This window comes from Lissotriton vulgaris, chromosome 8, assembly GCF_964263255.1.
Source record: "Lissotriton vulgaris chromosome 8, aLisVul1.2, whole genome shotgun sequence".
NCBI lineage: Eukaryota > Metazoa > Chordata > Amphibia > Caudata > Salamandridae > Lissotriton > Lissotriton vulgaris.
Window position 1 is genome coordinate 1,173,122,829 of NC_141696.1, and position 22,033 is coordinate 1,173,144,861.

The 22,033-nt window shown below is 40.1% G+C and overlaps 1 protein-coding gene across 1 annotated transcript in view; it reads left to right on the plus strand.

Annotated features, from left to right (window-relative positions):
* WDFY2 (WD repeat and FYVE domain containing 2) overlaps positions 1 to 22,033 on the plus strand; it is a 538,880-nt gene that overhangs the window by 271,993 nt on the left and 244,854 nt on the right. The window contains exon 5 of the mRNA XM_086935032.1: positions 14,117 to 14,267. Within this exon, the coding sequence (XP_086791158.1) occupies positions 14,117 to 14,267 (151 nt within the window). The remainder of the gene's footprint in view (positions 1 to 14,116; positions 14,268 to 22,033) is intronic.

The following is a 22,033-nucleotide window of genomic DNA, read 5'->3' on the forward strand; positions in this document are numbered from 1 at the left end:
TAACCCCTAGTTATAGTGCGTAAATTGCAATTCTCCTATTAACATGACCAGAGAATCTAGATTTCATTAAAGACACGGAGGCTATCATTATGCATACAACTTTAAATGCAGTCCGAGCATAGACACATTTGTCACAAAGAAGTAGTTCCAACTTAGAATACATATGAACCAACAATAGTAACAAGCACTAGGCAATCAGCCTCTTTTAAATGTGGTGACAGGAAGGAAGGAAATGTCCAATAAACTCTAATGAAACATCAAACTTGAAGAAGGATGAAGGAAGAATACACGATCCACTACTGATCCACAGGTGGGGAATGAAGAAGACAAGATCAAGAGAGATTATCTGTAAAGGAAAGAAAGGCTGTTAATAATTCCAAACAAAATATTCAGGAATTGTCCTAAAAAGATAAACTTAATAATAATTAATCAGATAAACAACAGCCCTGCAAAACAAAAGAGTGTCAATAAAATATTCAAATATGCATAATATAACATAAGATCAACCACCCAGGGAAAGGGTGGGAGGGATAATGATAGCCTCTGTGTCTTTAATGAAATGCAGATTCTCTGGTCATGTTAATAGGAGAATCGCAATTTCATTACAAGACCGGAGGCTACCATTATGCATGTTGGTAGCCATGTAATACAACATCGGACATATGAGAAACAGGTTTGCAATAATGAAGAGCAAAGGTCCTAGAATTAGACCAATCAGCTGCCTTTAGAATGTCATCCAACTTACCACCTGACCAGAATGACTTACTGGCCATTGCGCCTCTGAGAGAATGCGGTTTAAAAAGACTCAGATTAATTCCTACCAGGTTCATGACAGTTTTAACCCATCTAGCAATAGAGGACGAAGAAATCCCTTTATGGGGTTTAACAAAAGAGATGAGTATTTGAGTCACACCAAAAGGACGAAGAGAGTTCATTCTCAAATCGTTTCATACATTGAACAACACAAAGTTTATTGCAACTGTCAAATCGTGGGTAAAAAATAGAATCAGACATAGTTTTAGTTCTTCTATGCAGTTCAAAAGTAACTCCAAACATATCATAAGATCTATAAGAAATATCTAGAGCTTTAACATCAGACACTCTGCGACAGGAAATTAAGCAAAGAAGAGTAGCTAGTTTGATAGAAAGATACTTCCTGCTCAGAAGTGAATTAACTGGCCAAGAACAGAAAAGGTCGAGAATTAAATTAACATCCCATAGAGAGTGATATCTGGGATGCGGAGGTCTTCTAAGTCTGATACTCTTAAGTATTCTACAAATAATTGGATTTTTATCTACCGTTTTATTGTTAATTAGAGAATATCCAGCAGAAATAGCAGATCTAAAACAGTTGAGAGATCTGTAACTTAGACCTCTGTCGAATTGTTCTCCAAGAAAATTAACTATATCAACAGTAGGTGCCTCCACGGGATCCAAGTCCCTTTCCAAGCACCAACGCGACCAGACTTTCCAAATGTTGTTGTACCGGTAATGTGTCCCAGGTGCCCAGGACTCTCCAAGGAGAGTTGAAGCTGTTGACAAAAGTTCTGCGAGATCGTTGGATCTCCTAACACCTTCCAAGCAAGAAGGTAAATTCCCTGTTTGAACAAGAGGATGAATTTGACCGTCTGCGTCTGTGAGAAGGTCTATCAGAGGAGGAATTAAGAAGGGAAAATCGTAGGTTAGTTCCAGAGCGGTAGGGAACCACACTTGGGATGGCCAAAACGGGGTTAACAGGACAATTGAAGAGCGTTGGTGTCTCAATTTCTGAAGGACTCTCTGGATCATTGAGAATGGAGGGAAGGCATAAGCGTTGATCCCTTCCCAAGATTGGAGAAAGGCATTCACTGCTAGAGCACCCTGGTCGGGCATCCAGCTGAAATAAGAATCCATTTCGGAAGTCAGTCTGCTCGCAAATACATCTATTTGAAAGGGTCCCCAGGAATGATTGAGGGAGTTGAAAACAGAGGGGTTGAGTTTCCAGTCGCTGTAATCCAAGATGAATCTTGAGTTCCAATCTGCACAGAGGTTGGACTTCCCAGGAGATATTCTGCTCTGAGAGAGATTTTGTGTTCTAGGCAGAAAAAACAAAGTTTCTTGGCTAGGTTGGATAGGTCTTCTGACTTTGTCCCGCCTAAACGGTTTATGTATGCGACAGCAGACATGTTGTCCATTTTTAATACAACTGATCTACCTTGAAGAAACGGTTTGAAACTCATCAGAGCATAAAGCCCTGCAGTTAATTTCAGATAATTGATGTGGTGCAGAGATTCTTCTTGCGACCAAATTCCTCCAGTGTTCTGATTCTGGAGACAAGTACCCCAGCCATGAAGGCTGGCATCTGATTCTAGAATAAAATCTGGTGCTGAACCAAAGATCGCTCTCCCATTCCATGCGTCTAGATTGTCTAACCACCATGTTAGATCTGAGATGGCTTCTGGGTTTAAGGAAATTCGATCTCCGTACCAAAGACCAGATCTCAGAGCTCTTGCTTTTATTCTCTGAAGGGCTCGATTATTCAGTGGTCCCGGAAAAATAGCCTGAATGGAAGATAGAAGGCCCAGAAGTCTCGCTAGTTCTCTTAGGGAGAGATTTCGTTGTTTTATTACATGTCTTATCTCCTTTCTGATTTTGGCAATTTTCTTGGGAGGAAGAAGGAGAAGACAGGTTGTTGTGTCTACTGTGAAATCCAGGAACTCCATGTTCTTTGGGGGAAGTAGAATGGATTTTTCCCTGTTTATGATAAGTCCCAGACTTTCTACGAGGTCTATAACTGTCTTGAGATCCTTGATGATTTGAACATAATCTTGAGAAAGAATAAGGATGTTGTCTAAATAAATGAGAGGGATACCTTTTTCTCTTAGACATGATGCAACTGCTCTCAATACCTTGGTGAAACACCATGGGGCAGAGGAGATGCCAAAGGGGAGTGCCTGAAATTGAAAGAGATGGTTTTTCCAAACAAACTGAAGAAAGGGTTGATGTTCCTTTGCCATGGGAATGGTAAAGTAGGCATCTTTCAGATCTAATTTGACTAGCCAGTCTCCTTCCAGTAAGAGGTCTCTGAGAAGATGGATGCCCTCCATCTTGAAATGTCGGTAAACAAGGAATTTGTGGAGTTCCCTGAGATTTATAACTGGTCTCCAACCCTTGTCTTTCTTTTCCACAAGGAAGAGAGTGCTTATGAATCTCATAAGTTCCATGGGAACCTCTATAATATCTCCTTTTTTCAGCATTGAGGAAATTTCTTCTATGATTTTTTCCTGATCTAGTGTAAGGGGAATCGGCCTTGGAAGTGAATTCTAGACTGGAGTTTGGATGAAATCTATTGAAAAACCGACTACAGTGTTTAGAACCCAGGGGTCTTGAGTGAAAATTTTCCAGCTGTGGTAAAAGAATTTCAGTCTCCCTCCCACTTTTGGATTCGAAGAAAGGGAAGGGGAAGGAGTACTCACTTTGAGGGGTGGAGTCGGTAGAAGCTCCTCTCGCTCTGAATCCTCTCGAGCGGAAACCTCTTCCTCTCGCTGGGTAGAACGGAGGTTGGTTGGGTGGCTAGTACAAAGGGGAGAGGTGTCTAGATAGCCGACGCTCTCCCTTTAACATCCCAAAAATGCTGGTCAGTGCTCAATCTTCAAGTGTTTCGAACGCGATATTCAAATGTTTAGCTTTGAAAATAAAATAAGGACAAACATGAGGGAAAGGAAGACTGAAGCCAACCTCCGTAAATTGGAGGTTGGAGATCCGAACATAAGGAGGGGTAGGCGTTATTCTACCTAATATTTAATGTAAAATAAGCGCTGTAGGGATAAAAGAGAGTTAAGCAAATGGACAATATTAACAATGTTAAAATAATAATAAAATACTAATATTAAACTGTAAATTATACATAGACAATACTTTTCAGGAGCTAAAATGAAGTTGACTTATCTGCTTGGAGCCGCATTTAAAAGAGGCTGATTGCGTAGTGCTTGTTGCTATTGTTGGTTCATATGTATTCTAAGTTGGAACTATTGCTTTGTGACATATGCGGCTATGCTTGGACTGCATTAAAAGTTGTACGCATAACGGTCTTGTAATGAAATCCCCTGTGTATAGTGCATGGTTGCACCTGGCAGAGGAAATAAGGGCTGGAGGGATGTCAGGGGGATTCCGTTCGGAGGCCTCAGTGTCAGAATTGGGGCGATACCTGTTCAGAGGAACCCTCAAAGATAACAAAGGTCTTAAGGATTTGGCAGGATTAAGTTGTACATTGTCCAGAACCTGGTTTTCTTTAGGAGCCAAATCTGGGGCTGGTGCAGGGAAAGCCTGTAGCTGCTTAATTTAATTAAGGCAGACCGTAAGAGGGGAGAGTTCAGCTTGGAAGAGTGCCTTGACTTTTATTATGTAGCCCTCCATTAATTGCATTACTCAAAGAGGGGTAAAGGCAGGTGTACTCTCCGTGCCCTCCGTTGACAGTGAAGGTAATTGTACCTGTTTTAGGGGCCAAAGGGAAGAACACGTTTGACTATCGGTCTCTATGGATTTAGTTTGAACTGACCGCCTAGGCCACTTAACATTAACAGATGGCTGAGGGCTTTCAGAACCAATAGGTGTGATATCAGACTCATGCATTGTGCTCATGAGAGGAGAAACAGTAGGTGAAGGTGCTGTTAAAGACACAGAGTCTCCTTTTGGTTAATGCATTTTCAGTACTAATGACCCCGTGGCTCTCTCCAGCATCCTGTTACTTGAAGTGCCTTTAGTTGGGAGGGGGGTGGAGGTTAGAGGACCCCCTACGGCTTTACCCATTATCACAAAGAGCAGACCATCAGAATAAGAGTAAGAATAACAAAAAAAGTACCTATAAACAAAGCCAAGAAGGATGGCCCAGCCTAGGCTCTTTCAGCGCTCTGACGGGTACTACCTTCACCCCCCTCACTGGTAGTCTCCCAACAAATAAAGAGTTCTTCCTGCACAGCAGGGGCATCATTTGCGCTATAGGCCTTGTTGTATTCTGCTGCCAGATTGTGTCAAGTCAAACCTGCCAAAATGTATCAAGCGGAAGAGACGTTCGAGGAGTTCGGTATGGCCCAGAAAAAAAGCAGAACAGGCAGGATTCATTGCATGTTGTGCCCCATTTTTAAGTCAAAAACTTGAAATAGGAGAAATTTTCCATAACTGTGTATACCTTACCACAGGGTAATATAATTTACTCGGTGTGGTAAAAATCTCAGTCATATCTGCCTACTCCTAATCATGACTCAATTATGTGATTTCACCATCATCGTTTTGGAAGCAGCATGGCCTGTCGGGCCTGAAGGAACTATATAACGGGTATTATATACAGTTTTTTATACTAAAATAGTCCTTTTTAGTAGGCAATTTCTTGGGTAAGTAAACTGCCCTGCAGTCCTGCTATCTAACTTTCACTTATTAACAGTCATCTCAAGCCTTGTTATAGTAACATTGTATCTTATGGTATATGCTTTTGTTTTGCTTTGTTCAGAGCTCTACTGCCATAACTCCCTCCACTGCTTTGTCTGTAGAGCTACTTCCACATGTTCACATTATCTACATGCATAAAAGCTGCCTGGGAATGGTTTTTGTTATGCTTTATGAAAAAAATTCCAAGGTATCCGTCCATGCCTGAACATTTATGTGCCCATGTTTACAGCGGTTTAGCCATAAATTGTGGCAAACAAAAATAAGCATCAGCAAAGCCATTAGGTTTGTACTCTGGTGTTGCATGCAAGATCTACTGTCTTTGCCAGTGTTTGTTTCCAGGATGTCTGCCATACATTTCCTTTCCCTAACATTAGTCACTAAACATGATTATGCGAACCAAAGTAAATTTTTAGTTTAAAGCTACTACCAGAGCATGCACTGTCTGTTAAGAGACATACTGTGAGATACCACGATGAGGGGGCTTGTAGCCTGCCCATTGCTTACCATTGGGTGGATTTTCTGTCATTATCATATGGCTGCGCTCATTCTTGTCCCAGCTTGTCAATTTTATGTTTGTCCTTCCCCCATGGAGCATTGCCTCCTTACCAGCTCTTAGCTTGGCTGGCATCGCTGCTTCTTTTGTGTTAAGCACTTCATAAGAGTGCATGTTTTTTTAGCTGTTCACCGTGTGTACTTCTCTCCCCTGTCTACTGTGTTGCGTTTACTCAACCCTTGTGTTTGCACCGGGGGTGCTGTGCAGTGTGTATGCCAGAGACTAGACCTATTGGTTATGATAATGATTGTTCAACATTCTACCTTGTGCATCCCTATACTAAAAAAAGAGAAAATATACAATAGGTGCCAAATAATAGTACTTGAGAGCTATTTTTCCAGGATCCTTCTATGAACCCGGCTTCTGATATATATGGTAGAGAAGTGCTTAAGTGTAAACTTTCTGAAAAAACATTATTTCGAGCAGCTATAAAATTTGAAGGAGGTGTGTCATGCAGTCAATCATGAGTGACATGCAGGTCACTGTGGGATTCTAATAGGATTGTTAAAGAACTCAAGTATCCTCCTTCAAGGCATATTACTTTTAATTTTTTGCCATATTAGGATAGCCATGCATGTAATGAGATTAAATATGCTTCCATTGCTGAACGCCTGTATAGGCCACAACATTATAGGCCAAATGTCTAGAGTTGCTTGTGTACATGTTTAAGTGTACGTGATGTGGCAATTTGGACTCTATATAGAGTGGCATATTGGGTTTAAAAACAGATGGACTGTAATACAGCTATTATTTGTTCTTAGGTTTGTATAACTGTACACATATTACTGGTTCAGATTATATTAAACATTAAATTCCAAATCAGTAAGGCACAATATAAATTTTAACTTCATATAATATCCACTCTACCATTCAAGTGGCTTACTCTTAATGAATAACTGTCTTCAAAGGTACAGTAAATACTGCTCAAATGTAAGCATCTGTTTTCCTTCAATGTGAGCAGCCGATCAACATTCCGACAACGTCTAGAGCCCTTAGCCATCTCTAATACAAACCATTGCATGTCAGTTGGCGCATAAGATTTCAGTAAGTAATGCTCCACCAAGGGTGCTGTTGTTATTTTACATTGTATCCTTGATTGATGTTGCGTTATACGTTTTTTCACTTTCTTTGTGGTTTTGCCAATGTAAAACAGTAAGCATGGGCATTGAATACAGTAAATTACATTCTTTGACAGAAAATTTGAGTGACCCTACTCGTGATCTTTGCGCAGAGTTTCTTCTGGCAAGGAGAAGTAGGAAATGTTACACAGAGAACGGAATTTGGTTTTTATGGTGCTAGTCACTAGGGTGTGTATGTTTGGCACCTGGGTGTTATCCACTGGTTTATGGTCTTCTGTTTTTCCACGCTTATCGGTGGTATATAGGTTATCACTTAGACATGCCTGGTAGGCCAGTCACTGATGTTGGACTGCGGTGTGAGCAGACGATATACAGATATTTTTAGAACCTAGGGGTTATTCATTGCTGTACATATTGTCTTTATTTTGTGTAGGAATGTCTGGATACTGAGCAACGCTGTGTCCTGAGGGTGGTCGTATGAATTTGTGTGACCAATGAAAGACAGAAACATCATCATATTTACACCTGTTTTGTATTTGTTTACATCGGTCAATTCCTTTGACATTTGTGTTTTGTACATATGTGTTAAAACTATCACAAAGGTTTTTTGATGGAAAACATTCATGAAATTGTGAATCAAACTTATTGACAAAAGGGTGTTACACTACTATAAAGCTGTGAAATATTAGTAGTGACAGTGTTGCTAAGAACCGGAATTGAATTTATTTCTTTTTATGAATACAACTTCTTTTGAATATATCCCTGTTGTAGTAATTTCTTTGTTCACTGCTCTTGTGATGTGATTAAACATTTATATAAATATTAAAACAAATGCCTTGAGGAACATTTGTATAGAGATCATTCCAGAACTTTAAGCATTGTTCTTTGTTAGACTGGGGAATCTAATCCCAACCCAAACGTCATGCTACAAAACTGAAAGGTTGGTAAAAGGTTAGATTCAGATTCTCAGATGTCAGATTGAGCTTGCTAAAACAACTTCACCCCCCAAATGTCATCAGTATGTGGGAAGGAATAGCGATGCACCTACATTTCTTCTAAGATCCACACAAACCCTTACTGCCATTTTCTTTCTATGTTATCACTAGTGGAGACAGCCATAAGGATGGTTCTGATGGCTCAGTTATGCTGAAATCACACACAAGCTCCTCAGCTAAGTCATCTCTCACATTAAAGAGAAAGGACATTTCTCAGTTTTTGCTTTACTAGCTATCTCCTTTCTTGATGTAAATTCTGTCTTTGAAACCCCAAATAGTACCTAGTTTGTGAGTAAATACTCCCTTGTCATGTCTGAGAATAGTAAAATCTCCCATTGTTCCTCTTCCCCTATCATAAACATATGCACTTTAACTCATTTTGGGGCTTCATTCTAGAATGCATCTGGTGATACCACCCTAAAAATGTCATAACTTTTTTTCTACTTAAATCTTCCCATTAATCACTATTCCTTTAAATTTTAACCTTTATGTGGAAAATAAGCCTAATAATACAATTCTTCTCCCCACCACTGTGACATTGATACCCTTTCTGGAGTTTCTAGTTTGTTGTTATGACAATGCTCATGAAGTAATCCTTGTAGTGTGTGTAGTCTGTATTTGCATATGGCAGAAACGCGTTTGAAAACAGAAGGGATGGAATAAGTGAGAATGATGTGCATATCACTGAATGACTTCACACACAGTTATATTATTGATGACTCTTAGGCCCAGTGTTTAGTTTGGGGTGTGCTTCACTGATCTGTATCTGTAAAGTTGGTGGCCAAAATGTACATTCAAAATGTATTGATGAGATTGTGGTATGTGTGTCACTGTCTTGTGCACAATAACTGTGAGCACTGCCTGGCTTCAAAATGGCCAAACCTAATACGTTGTACGTGAGGTGTTCAATAATGTTGTGGCCTGATTTCATTATGACTGCTTTTTGTGAATTGCATGTGAACTATGAACCTTCCTGTTCCAGTGTAAGACCTTAACAAGGATAGGTTGGCCAGCCTTAGAACACCACCTTTAAGCACTGTAACTTATAGTTGCCAAAGCAGTTCGTGAGGGTATGAACAACAGTATATTACCCTTGATTAATGGTGTAAGTTCAAATTGGCTATGCTGCTTTCCATAATAATATAGCTTACAACCTGATGCTTAGTTAGATTCCAATAAATCATATGTGGATATTAGACAGAAGGGTGCTCATTTCATCTCCAGATATAAGACACATAATGGCCAAACTATTTTCAAATCTGTTTGGACATAAAGTTCATGTAACAAGATGAAAGAATTAGGTAACTCACTTTCTAAGAGGCTAATCCCAAGAACATCACGCTTTCTTGATTCCTAAGAGAAAGAAAGTGATTCCAAAATGTAAAGAGTTTTTACCACCTGCACTTGCAACAACATTGCCTGTAAATTCTGTGAAGAGCAGAGAGAAGCTGGATGATTAAGAACGTATAGAAGAGTGTTAGGAGAATAGGGCTTTGGACAGTTATGTGCTTGACTCACTCTATGACTACCATCTCGTTAATACAAAGAATGGCATACTATTGCTGTGTCACTATAAAGGTAGTGGAGGAAAAGATGACTTCTTCATTGTTACATTAAAATGGACTGAAAAAATATTTAGCAACTGCAGATGCTTAAGACTGTTCTGAAATCAGCAAGGGACAATTTTGTTGTACCATTCAAGGCCTGTTCTGTCACACCAAGTGTGTAATGCAAGTATAAGGTATCGCCTCAGAATCCCATTAACATTTGCACCAGGTAGAGTCAGATTTGGATAGTCGTGCCTACGTTTCACAAATATGTTCTGAAATCAAGAGCACCCACAGACAAGAAAAGCAAACTTTTTGTTGCTGTAAATTCCATAAAATCCCAGGTACTGCAATGGATTGGCATATTCCTGACTTCCAGGCTTTACTTTAAAGATGAGAGAAGTTTCAGGGGTGGAAATGGGAGGCCTTGGAAACATCCTAGAAAGTAAGATAGTGCCAGATATGTGCAAGGAGGGCAAGTCCATTTCTAACATAGATGCTGCAGGCACCATATGATGAAAGATAAATAACGTAATTTTATTCAAGATACAGGCTTTGCTTAGGGTGTCCATATTAAGATCATGTTAAATCTCCTTTTTAATGAATGTCACCTTTTTGGTCAGTGTGCTTGAGAATACTGCAAAGAGCACTGAGACAGCCCACATTGTGATGGCTTTGCGGTAACATCTCTCCTTTTCAAAAGAACACAAGAGAGGCAACCTCGAATAACATCTGTTATTTCAGCGCCAAGATGCCCCGTTGCTGGGGTGAACGTGCGCTTTTCAAATACACCTGTTATGTTAGGACATTTCCACCTCCTCCCATATGAAGGGTTGGATACCAGTCTTTTCAATCCTAGAGGGATGTGTTTGTGGCAGCACAAGGCAAGATCAGGGCATTGGTTCTTTGCAAATAGTCTGGGGTCATATTTTAGCTAACTTACAGGTTATATTGTTTGTTCAGGGACACCACTAGTGAGTCCTTGTTTGACTGAAATGTGGATAGCCGGCATCTTATTCTGACAGCATTTTTAATGGAACTGGTCTTGCTCCGAATAAGGGAGAAATTAACCATTGTGATGAGTAATAGGACTGGACAACTATTTGTTCATTGAACTCTTTTACAAATCTTGTAGCTACTAAAATGCCAGGGAACAGGTAGGAGTACTTGAGAACAATGATTTATCCCATGACATCAACTATAATCATGATAAGAAGGCTGAATATGTTGTCACACAATTGCTCACCCCCTTTTTATAGTAGTTTATATAATTTTCTAGTAGATTGCCCTGTGAATGTCAGACTAAGGCACCATTATACATTTAGTTGTCTTTTGAGCTGCAATTTCAACTTAAAGTCCATCACTTTTTAAATTGTATTTACATTTCGTGAGCACCATGTATCATCTACTAAGTTTCTTTATGACATAGAACATACATTTAAACTGAAATAAATTGTGACCTTATCCTTCCGGGGAGAAGCATATGAATCTTCCTTCTGTCAAGCATGCCATGCAAAGAGCAGTCGGTCTTCTGTACAAGTCGCTGGCAGTGAGCCCTAGTTGTGTCTTGGTTTGTTTGCTCAACTTTCACTTCATGATTTTGATACCTCTTTCTTCTCTACCTGTCACAGCAAGAAAAAATAATTCACCTTCTTGTTGCACAACTCAACCGAAGTGCTAAATATTTTATATTTCCGAATATTACTTGGACCCTTTAAAAGTGATAGTGTATGTTTTCCCAAGTATTATGCTCTTAAGTAGTGGCATTTCTTTCTGAATATGTGTTCTCATTCCTTAGTTGTTCCAAAATATGCATTGCGTGTGACACCGTTGTCCTCATTACTTTTAATGCAACAGAGTTCATCAACCCTCAGACACGCTGTAACATTTTTAAATTGATTTTATTGGTCATCTGGCCATCACTGTGACGTGCAGTTGATGGTGTGTTCATCAACAGATCCTAAAACCCACAAGTTGTGGGGAGGTATTCTAATGGTTTCACATCCAGGGCTGTTGAAATATCAAATATCTGTATTCCAATCAATATGTATATTGTTAATCACTTGTATGCCAACTGTCATAGATGGTATTGGGAATTATAAGCCTTGTAGTGTAGTAGAGCCAGTCTGCAAGATATTATTCCAGTTAATAGTGTCTACTTACAATCTCAAGAAGTAGTTTTACCTCTTCATCCTTTCCATAACTTCTATCAGCCAGTAATGCAGGTAAGGTTACTCGGGACTTAGACATATGTTGGCAAACGTACTTTAGGCTCAACTCAGGAAAAGTGTTGACAACATTTTTCCCTTTTATTTTATGTAGGAAACAGAGTGGCCCGGAAGGCAAGAATCCTCTGTATATACTGCTTAGTGTATCTTTTTAGTCTGTCAATTGGCTGTTATTCAAACGTGATAAACTAAGGACAATCCAATATTAGATGGGGGAGCATAGCCTCTAGGTTGCCACGCTTAGGGCAGTGGCTGCTTTTACTTCGGCCTATTTTATGGAATTGTGTATGGGTGGTGTAGTATCTTGAGCGGAGACAATTTGAACCTGATGTTGCTGCATAGTTTTGCCATATGTTGACATGACTTGGACCACTTATTACCCATTGGGTCTTCTCTACAATCCCTGTTCCACTTTTTCCTAAAACTGCAAGAGGTGTTTGACAGTGTAATTTCTCTTAGTGTGGGAGAGTATGGAGACTTCCTAGTCATCCCTTATCATATTCATTATAGTGCTTAAGCTGTTCCAGCTCGCTGGCCAATTGAGAAACTAAAGGAATGCTTCTCTGGTGCCGCTAGTATTCTGTTGTAGAAATAGGTTTGGTATATTCAAACGTAGTCATCCATCTCTGAAGGAGGCACATTGTCATTCACTAGAAGTCTCCCATTCATTTAAGATCCCCTCAAATGTGTAACATCAGCTTCTGCCTTTCTAAAGTAAGGATATCCCCTAGTGAGCCTCTACTGCATACCTTGTAGCCGTTTATATCATTTTTAATAGCTGACCCCACAGGTGAGATATACACTGGATCAGGAAAGGAACATACAACAGGTCCTTGTAAGAAGGAGAGCTCAGTGACTGGAGGCGTGATACCACACCAGGCAGCAGTTTCCCTGGCCAGACCAGGATCCTCCAAGAACCAGCAGGTCAGGCATGTATGCTTGTATGTGTGTAAATTGAGCCTAGCTGTAAAATAACTTATTATAACTCTCCATGTCAGGCAGTAATATCCATTAGAGTGATTACTGCATTAAAAATACTGTTAATCACTGGTATTAAGTCACAGCAAAAAAACCAAGAGTTATTTTTCAGTGCTCTAGCATCACTTGTGGAAGTGGTTGCATCCGAGGAACTTTTATCCCTCCCCTCTGCCTCAACTGTGCCAAATAGATGAGAGAAGCAGTTAAAGGGCAGGTCCCCCATTCTTCCGTCCCCACAGATCTAGATGAGGGTAGGTGAATGCGAGTGGTACTCTGGCGTCTCCAACCACCTTTTGTTGTGGGTCTCTACAAACCCACTGCTGACTGGTTTCCACTTGAATGCTGACAGGGACTCACTTACAGCAGCAGTCAGCAAAGCGCTGCGTGGATTAAACAACATAAAATTGTATCAGGGTAGTTGTCAATAGTATAGAGTTTCAAGTGAGTTTACTGGTAATTTTGGGGTTATGTATGTAGTATTTCTGGAACGTGAATGTAGTTGAAAGGTAGAAGAGTGCTCTTCAGGGTCAAAGGTAAAGATACAGGCAACAAATAATTGAAGTGATGGCTGGGTTCTGAGAGAAGTTGGCTGCTTCTTCATTGTGATCTAGTAGTCTTTAAAGCAGTGTGGCTTCAGCTCTGTCCTAGATTGAAGTAGAGTTTAGCCAGTCCTGATGGGCACCAGAATGTCTTTCCAGATCCTGTGTGCATAGATAAAGAAGGCCTGTTGCCTTGTTTATTTTTGTTTTGGGTGTGTCGTTGCAATGACTTTGTAGTTAATTCTATTGGTTTTGAAGATAGTGCAAGGAACCAGAGGGGTTTCACTAGGTTGAGGATGATGTGGTCATATTTCACCAGGCCTCTGATTAGGTGTGCTGTGGGGTGCTGGCTGCCCTTAGGGAGGTCCATGTGGAGTTTGAAAGGCAGTGGAGCAATGCGTTGCTACCATCCAGACGGAAGAGTGCAATGGCTTTAATAATGGCAATTCTTAAGATACTATATGGGAGAAATGGTTTCACTTTTTTTGGTAGAGAGCGTTGCTTGTTGTTAGGGACCCCTCAGAGGAAAACAAACCTCTTATTGGCATATAATCGCATATGTATGCATCACCTTGCTGTACCGTTCTTCTTATTTAGCATATTCTTTATATACAGTTGTGTACTAAAAGTGAAATAATACCTACAAAAACGTCTTAGTGTAACATACCTTTGAACTGTTGTGTTTTGAGTAGTTGGTAAGTACATATTTGAATCTGTATGTATTTTTGCCAGCATAAATGTAATTGACTCCTGTTTCTGATCTTTCTTTCCAGCTCACCAAGGCAGAGTAACAATGGTGCTCTTTGTTCTGGAAATGGAATGGGTCTTAAGCACAGGACAGGACAAGAACTTTACCTGGCATTGTTCAGAGAGTGGCCGACGTCTTGGTAGTTACCGCACAGCTGCCTGGGCTGCATGTCTACAGTATCCCTTTCGAGCAGTCTAATTTCTGTCACTTTACATACCTGTAGCGCATGTCCTATTCTCTATCCTATGATTTCCAAGCCAGTGCAAGTTCATTGTCATTGTTCGTTACAGACCAGAACAGCTTCCAAAGTTTGGACCATACTCCTATTTTGTATTTTCAAAATAAGTTTTAGCTTTAGTTAATTATTTCAAAAAGCTAATACAAATGTTAAGATGGCATAGACTATTGAAGAAATGATACGTACTGGGTTTTCTAGGGGCCCTATTATCATACAGATGTTAAACATTCATCACACATACACACGAAGGATACGCACATGGAATGACAGCGCAAGGGTCTAGTGATATAATAAAAGCAGAACTTTACATGAGGTGTCAGTAGACCCGCTCTCCGCAACACAGAGAAAAGAGTTTGGTCATACAAATGATCCACAAAATCTCAGTACACTACCAGAGCACCTTGCGACTCTCCCTGGGTAGGATGAGAATTTCTATATCTGCTATGAGGGTACTCTTTGTGCACACCTCCAGGGCACGGAACAGTTTCCAGCAAAATCCCGGGATGTCCTGCAGCCAGCAGTCCCCCAGAACCCAGATGACCTGCCCTAGCTTCCCATAACCAGACTTTGTCTCATGTGAGCACCGAATTTGCTGACCAACAGACTCTGGCCAAATCCGTGAGTCTGCACCCGATGCCTACGGCCCGAGTTCGAGTGGCTCAACACCACAAGGAGGTCTCCCCAGCAATCCTAACCTGGGATCTGGTGATCCCTGACCTGCCTCACGATGCCTGCAGCCCCTTTCTGGAGGATCATCATGACCGGAGCTGGTATGAAGAATCCAACTGCTGGTTGACTCTAGAAGATATTCATGCCCCATTCTGCGGTGTTTGTTCAAACCAGAGAATCCCCATTGAAAGTAACAGGGCACCCAATGCCAAAACAGCACCCTGCACCCGGCCGCCGAAGTGCTGCGGAGGGTGCACCTTGTGGTTTTTACTATACCCCCTTTTGCCCTAAGCTGAAGTTCAGGAGCGGTGCTCCCTCAACCTTGTGGCCTGGCCGTGAGCATTGGATTCCCATTGGATAACATTGGGGGTCAGCACTCTTCAGCCGGCCGCCCTAGTGCTGCTGAGGGTTCTTTGAGGATACCTAGGGAAAGGTAGTGTTAGCAATTAAAGAATAAAGATACAATTAAATATCTCTACCTATTTGAGTTTACTCTCTTCCGGAAGAAATCTAAAGCTTTTTTAAGTCTCTTCAACTAATGGTAACCCAGAAAGAAAACAAAAAAAAATTTCAAAATAGTAAGATTTCTTTTCTATTTATTAGACCATCTTCTGCAAAATTGAAAATACGTTATATTTCGCTATTTTTCAAACATATATATATATATATATATACACACACAAATTATACATATATACATATATATAAAATATACAAACAACACAATATATCTATACACGTACAACAAATATATCCTTGAACCTTTTAAGAGTCCACGCCCTTATTATTTTAACCAAAGGATGCTTCTAAATCATGTATAACCAAAGACATTCCTTACAAAAAGGTAACCATAAAGAAAATAGGAGCATACGAGGTACAATCATTAGCCTCTAGTATTCTTGTATTCCTTTTGAATTAAATTTACATATTCATAATTTTGTAATGGTGCCTTCCACAAAAGTGTTGACGCATTTCAGCCTTTCTAATTTCCAGGCCTCATCAGGACTAGGGCGTTCAAGGTTCCGCCTAAAGAATCAAACATATCATATTTAAATATTTCCATATATACACTGGGGACACAGCTCTAAATATATACACTCAAAAATACACATATTCAAATATACAACTGAGAAATTTATATTATCCTAAATACATTTTATTTCAGCTTCCTCGAAGGGATACAGCATATTTTAGATTTACACACCACGGCGTAAAAATAAAATTTAAAAAACACCGAACTTATAGGGAAGACAAGAAAGGCTGCATCTATTTTCTCAAGAAAAAACTATAATTACTGTACATAAACGAGTACTAGAACCCACAGCCAGCGAAAAAAATTGAGAAATCCAGGCAGACTTAATTTTCACCGCACAACCACGTCTAAACAACACTAGGGAGGAAAGAACTATATTCAGTACCATCTTCATATTGAATCCTATGCCTCTTCCAGCTCCAAGTCTGTCTGTCTGTTTCAAAGGTTCCACCAATCGGAACTGCTGAAAAATGAATACGACAAAGATGTACTCAAAACCTAGAATCTCTCGTCTCTGTCGACAAGTAAAGACCAATTCTCTGTCCCACTTACTCAGCGTCAATACAACTGTGACCGCCTCGCTTCTTATTGTTCTCAATGTGTCGCTCGTAAATAAATTACAGCGTTTCTACAAACCAAACAAACCAAATGAACAGTTACGACCTAGTTCTAAACCTTGAATTAGCACAAATACCACAAATACCAAGTATATGTCCTCAATTTTCTTCGAGAACTATATTAATCGCACTGTACCTCATATACGAGTTATAACTTTGTCATTCCGATCCACAGTATACCACATGTCACGTGGGCGGAAGTCTCTTAATCTTCACGCTTCAATACTTAAAATAAAGAAAGGACTAAAGAAAACACCGTGACCTCAAGCCGGCAGAACTATAGCAATAGAGAGAGGTCTCATATACTCCCCTATATCCAGATCAATATTCAGCAGCTAGTACCAATTCTCAGACTCTAATTTAACACTAGCAACCCTATTTTTTTTAAAAACATGAATTATCGGTTATCCTCCAAACAACGAAATAATGAACTGTGAATATTTTACAAGCAACACCACACAACCTTATAGCCCCGAGAGATGTCGTCACTTCTTACAATCTTTCCTGGTTTCTCAAAACGATGATACACATCACCATTACGAGTTCACAATTATGTCAGATACATCAATGCAGTTATTGTAGCAGAGCCCAGATTTCATCTTTATCATTAAGAACTGTCCTCGCTGTTTGGTATTTTTCAATTATTCTCGCTTCCAGTCGGTTTAATTTAGCCTCTACCTCATCTCTGTTTGTATTTCCCACTGTACATAGGGCTGTCCATTTTATATCTTTTTTTGAGTGGTTTGAGGTTTGAAAATGATTCACCAACTGGGCTCCCTGTATTTTGCATTTCACACTTGATTTATGCTGCAAAATTCGTTTTTTATGGCTTGAGTAGTCTGGCCTATATAAAACTTGTTGGAGGGGCACCTAATACAATATACTAAATTTCTAGAATTACAGTTAGAGAAAGATCTTTGATAGTAAGTTTTGCCATTTATATCCTCCTCTTTGGAATCTTTCGTCAGTTCGCATGCCAAGCAATTTTGACACAGATAATGTCTAACTACAGGGGGCAACTTCAATAGATCTCTTTGTGGGGGTTCTGATTTTCTGGCCGCTCTCACCAATTGTTGGCGCACGTTTTTAACTTTTTTGAAAGCGAAGAGCGGTTTAGGAATTCCTACATTTTCTATCAGCTTCCAATTCTTTTGAATCAATTTTTCAACTCTATTGGCTCTTGGGTCATATGTAAGAACACATGTTAGTGGTGCATTACTCTCTTTTGTTTTAGGTACCAGTAATGTCTCCCTAGGGGTATACCAAGCTCTTTTAAGGGCCACTTTAACTAATCTTTTTGGGTATCCACGTGCCAATAGCTTGAAAAAATAATCATCCTTATTGCTACAATTCCTCCTAACACGGAGGAATTGTCCGTATGGTAAGTTTTCTTTTAATGTACGGGGGTGGCTATAACGTTTTTCGGTCTGTAGGTTTTGTATACAGACTCACTTGTAATTGTCCACCCTCATGCTGGACATATACATCCAGAAAATGTATTTTAGTTTGATCACTTGATAGGGTTAAATTGAATTCTTGAGTTCTACAATTTAACCAATTGTAAAAATCAGTTAACAGTGCCTCATCTCCATTCCAAATCATAAAGTTGTCGTCTATATAGCGACACCAAAACTCCACCTGGTTCTTAAAGGGGTTGGTGCCTCTATATATCCATTTTAGTTCAAATTGTGACTTCACTAAATTGGCTATTTCCAGAGAAAAACTACAGCCCATGGCCACTCCTGATATTTGCAAGCAGAGATTGTCTTTGAAATTAAAAAAATTATTCTTTAAACAAAGTGTTGCTAATGATGTTATGAATTCAGTTGCAACCTGATGTGGGCGTTCTCGTAAATCTAGAACATGTCCCATCACTACCAAGGCCTCATCTTGGGGTATCTTCGTATACAATGATTCGATATCGAAGGTAGTTAGCAGTTGTTTCTCTGGATTATATAATAAGCCTTTTACCTTAGATATCAAATCCATAGTGTCTCTCACAAATGCTCGGGTGTTCTTTACCAGAGGAATTAAAAATGTGTCCACATATTTAGCAAGTGGCTCTAGGATAGAGCCACATGCAGACACAATTGGCCTCCCTGGCGGATTGGTCATAGACTTTTGAACTTTTGGGAGAACATAGATGTTCGGTATTTTATTTTGTTCACTATTTAAAAAGTCAAATTCGTTTTTACATAACCAACCTTCAACTAGACCCTTCTTTGTTATTTCAAAAAGGTCCTGTTTTGAGAGTGCATCCTTGACCCTGGGGGAACCCTTGTTCTAACCCCAGAAAACTAACTCCCAAAACTAAGTACTTACTGTTGAATCGATAACTTCATTTCCTCCTATAGGGTTGCATGGACTGTTTTTCTGTGAAAAATGTTGCAAGTGTGGAGCCGGAAAATTGTATGAAACCTTAAGAAAGTGTATATATCACAAAAACTGAGTTACTCACCTTTTATGTAATAAATGTCCCAGTATGATATCTAGGCATATCTCACTGAGTAGAAAAAGTTACTTAAAAAGTAATCGGAAAAGTAATTTGCAACGTAATCTCAATAGTAATTTACAAAGTAATTCCAACAGTTTTAAGAAGAAGGGACTTTGTAACCAATCCAGTTTCATCCAACTGCATTCAAACTGTATTTGACTATATTATTCTTGTAAAGTACTATTACACTTACCTGTATCAGGCTTGACTTTGTTCTAGAAATAAAATGCAACTACATCATATTTTTATACAAACAATTTGGTCAGAGTTCAGTCTGTGAGTGTATGATTTTTTTTTTGCCCGAGTGTTAACAATAAATACTTAACACTACCCTCTAATAAAGCCTTTCTGCTCGCCCACACTACCACAAATAGAGAGAATAATATTATCTACTTTTGGGGATCCACTGGACTCTGTACACACTATACCTTACTTTGGTGTAGTATATATGTAGAGCCAGCTCCCTACAGCGTACACCCATAAACCAGCACCATAAGTGCTGATTGCAATTCAGGATCTCCTTCGGTGACTTATGGCCTAGTCTTGTTGCAAAACAGAAACCTTAATCAATCGTTTTTTTAATGAATTGAAGGGACCTAACATGTAAAGAAACTTCCACTTGTTTGCGTCCTCTATAGGGATACCCAGATAGGTAAAATGTTGGACTTTTGCCACTTCCATCCCTGCTAAACTATTTTTTCCAGACTTTGCGTACTTCAGGCCATATTACATAACGAAAGATTTTGTCAAATTAATTTTATGCCCTAGACTTTTATGTTTAGACTACACTTAGTCTTGGGAACAAAGCATGGTTGTCACGTTGCAAACAGCAGTACTTAAGGTTACTAGGTATTTTATTTTGTCTTCCACAGTTTGAGAGCGCATACAATAGTATTTCTTCATACGCCTGATAAATGTGGTTATTTTCTCTTAAACAAGTCCTAATGTATTTCCCAATTGTTATGTTATGTTATGTTAGGGTGAGTTTTACATAGCGCTCAGCTACTCCGAGGAGTGTCCCGGTGCTTCAAACCCAAAGCGAAACAGAGGCAGGCGGCAGTTGACAGGCACTACTGAACAAACAACCAGGACTTAAGATCTTTCCTGAAGGCTAACAGGTTGACATTCCTTCTCAGAGACACTGGCAAGGCATTCCACAATTGTGGCGCCAGGCGTCTAAAAGAACGGCCACCAATGCGTGCTCGCCTAATGACCGGAACAGACGTCAAGGCCAGCATAGCTGACCTAAGCGATCTGGATGACTGGTGAAAAGCCAGCCGGTTCCTGATGTATTTGGCGCCGGTGTCATTAAGGGCTTTGAAAGCAAGCGTGAGTGCCTTGAAAGCGATTCGTTTCCGAATCGGAAGCCAGTGGAGGGCTTTCAAAAGATCTGAGGCCCTGGCTCTCCGATGAAGGCCAAAAATGGCTCATGCAGCCGAATTTTGGACTATTTGCAAGCGTGAAAGAAGATACTCCGGAAGTCCGAGATAAAGCACGTTCGCATAATCCAAACGAGAGCCTATGAGAGCCTGCACCGTAATTTTTCTGTGAGCCTGTGAGAGCAGAGGGAGAAATTTCCTGATCATTTTGAGAAGACCGAAGCATTTTCCAGCCAGGCCGAGAATCTGGGGCTTTCGGGTGAGGCCAGTGTCGAACTTCACTCCAAGATTCTCTCTTCTGGTCAAGGCTTCCACATCCAGATTTCAATAATCTTTCCCACTACTCCAGTTTGTGATGAGACACAGGTGGAAGTCTTCCTTTAGAGGCCATAGAGACCGAAATAATAAATTATGGAAATTAATCATTTTTTCTAAATCCAACATCTCCTCCCCTTCACCAGTTTGTTCCCAGTCCCTAATTCATTCTCTCCTGAATCGAATTAAAGTTTCGCTTCTTGCCTGAAGCAAAGAAATGGTGGTCCTTTCTATATCCAGCATCTCTCATTTTCAGGCAGCTCCCACTCTTTGTATATGTAGGTTTAGCAGGGAGGTTGGCTACTCTTTGCATCTCTCTTTTCCTATTTAGCCCGCCCAGTCAACCTCTGAGGCTTGGAGGGAGGTGATCCACACCAGGCTCCTTTAACTTCAAAGGAGTGTTCTGGTGTTTATAGTGGTCTTTGGAAAGGGCGTGCGCATCAATCAAGAAATGTATTGTTCCTCCTTTTACTTTATAGAAAACACTTAGGTTTCCCCTTGATAACTAGCTCTAATCCTTCATACATTCACACATCATAATATCACTCAATCTGATTGAATACACGGGAATTTGAAAAAACATGCAGTGCTTTAATTTCATTATTTTAACACTCATATATTTAAGCATCGTTTCATAGCATAACCAATCTACCAACAGGACAAAAACAATATAGAGGGCAATAACAAAAGGGAGATCATTTTCAAGACTCTACAATTTGCTTTATGATATAAAATACACTCTCATTCCAAGTGTCACTGGATGGTAACAAGTATGTTAAGTGGCATATTGTGACATATTGGTATTGTCCATGCACTGTAGATTCTGTCAAAGATGATCCACAGTACATGGACAATAACAATGTGTCACTGAACGTACTCAATAATGTCCAGTGACCATGCTCGTACATTGGTTATGTTATGGAATACGGTTTTTAAATGTATGAATTGTAAAATAATATAGTTAAAGCCCTGCATTTTTAGGGCTCGCCTGGCGTTGCAGCGCGAAGCGCTGCCGCTAGCGAGCCTTTGTCGTTGTTGAGGCCTCCCCAAGTGGTACAGACCGGTGCACGAGCAGACACCGTTCTGTGAACGCGTGAGCCGCAGGGTATGCCAACGTGCACGCTCACGGCGTCACGCTCCTGCCCTCCCGCGTCTCTTCCAAGGCGCGCTCCAGGCCGCCTTGTTACAGTCTTAGCC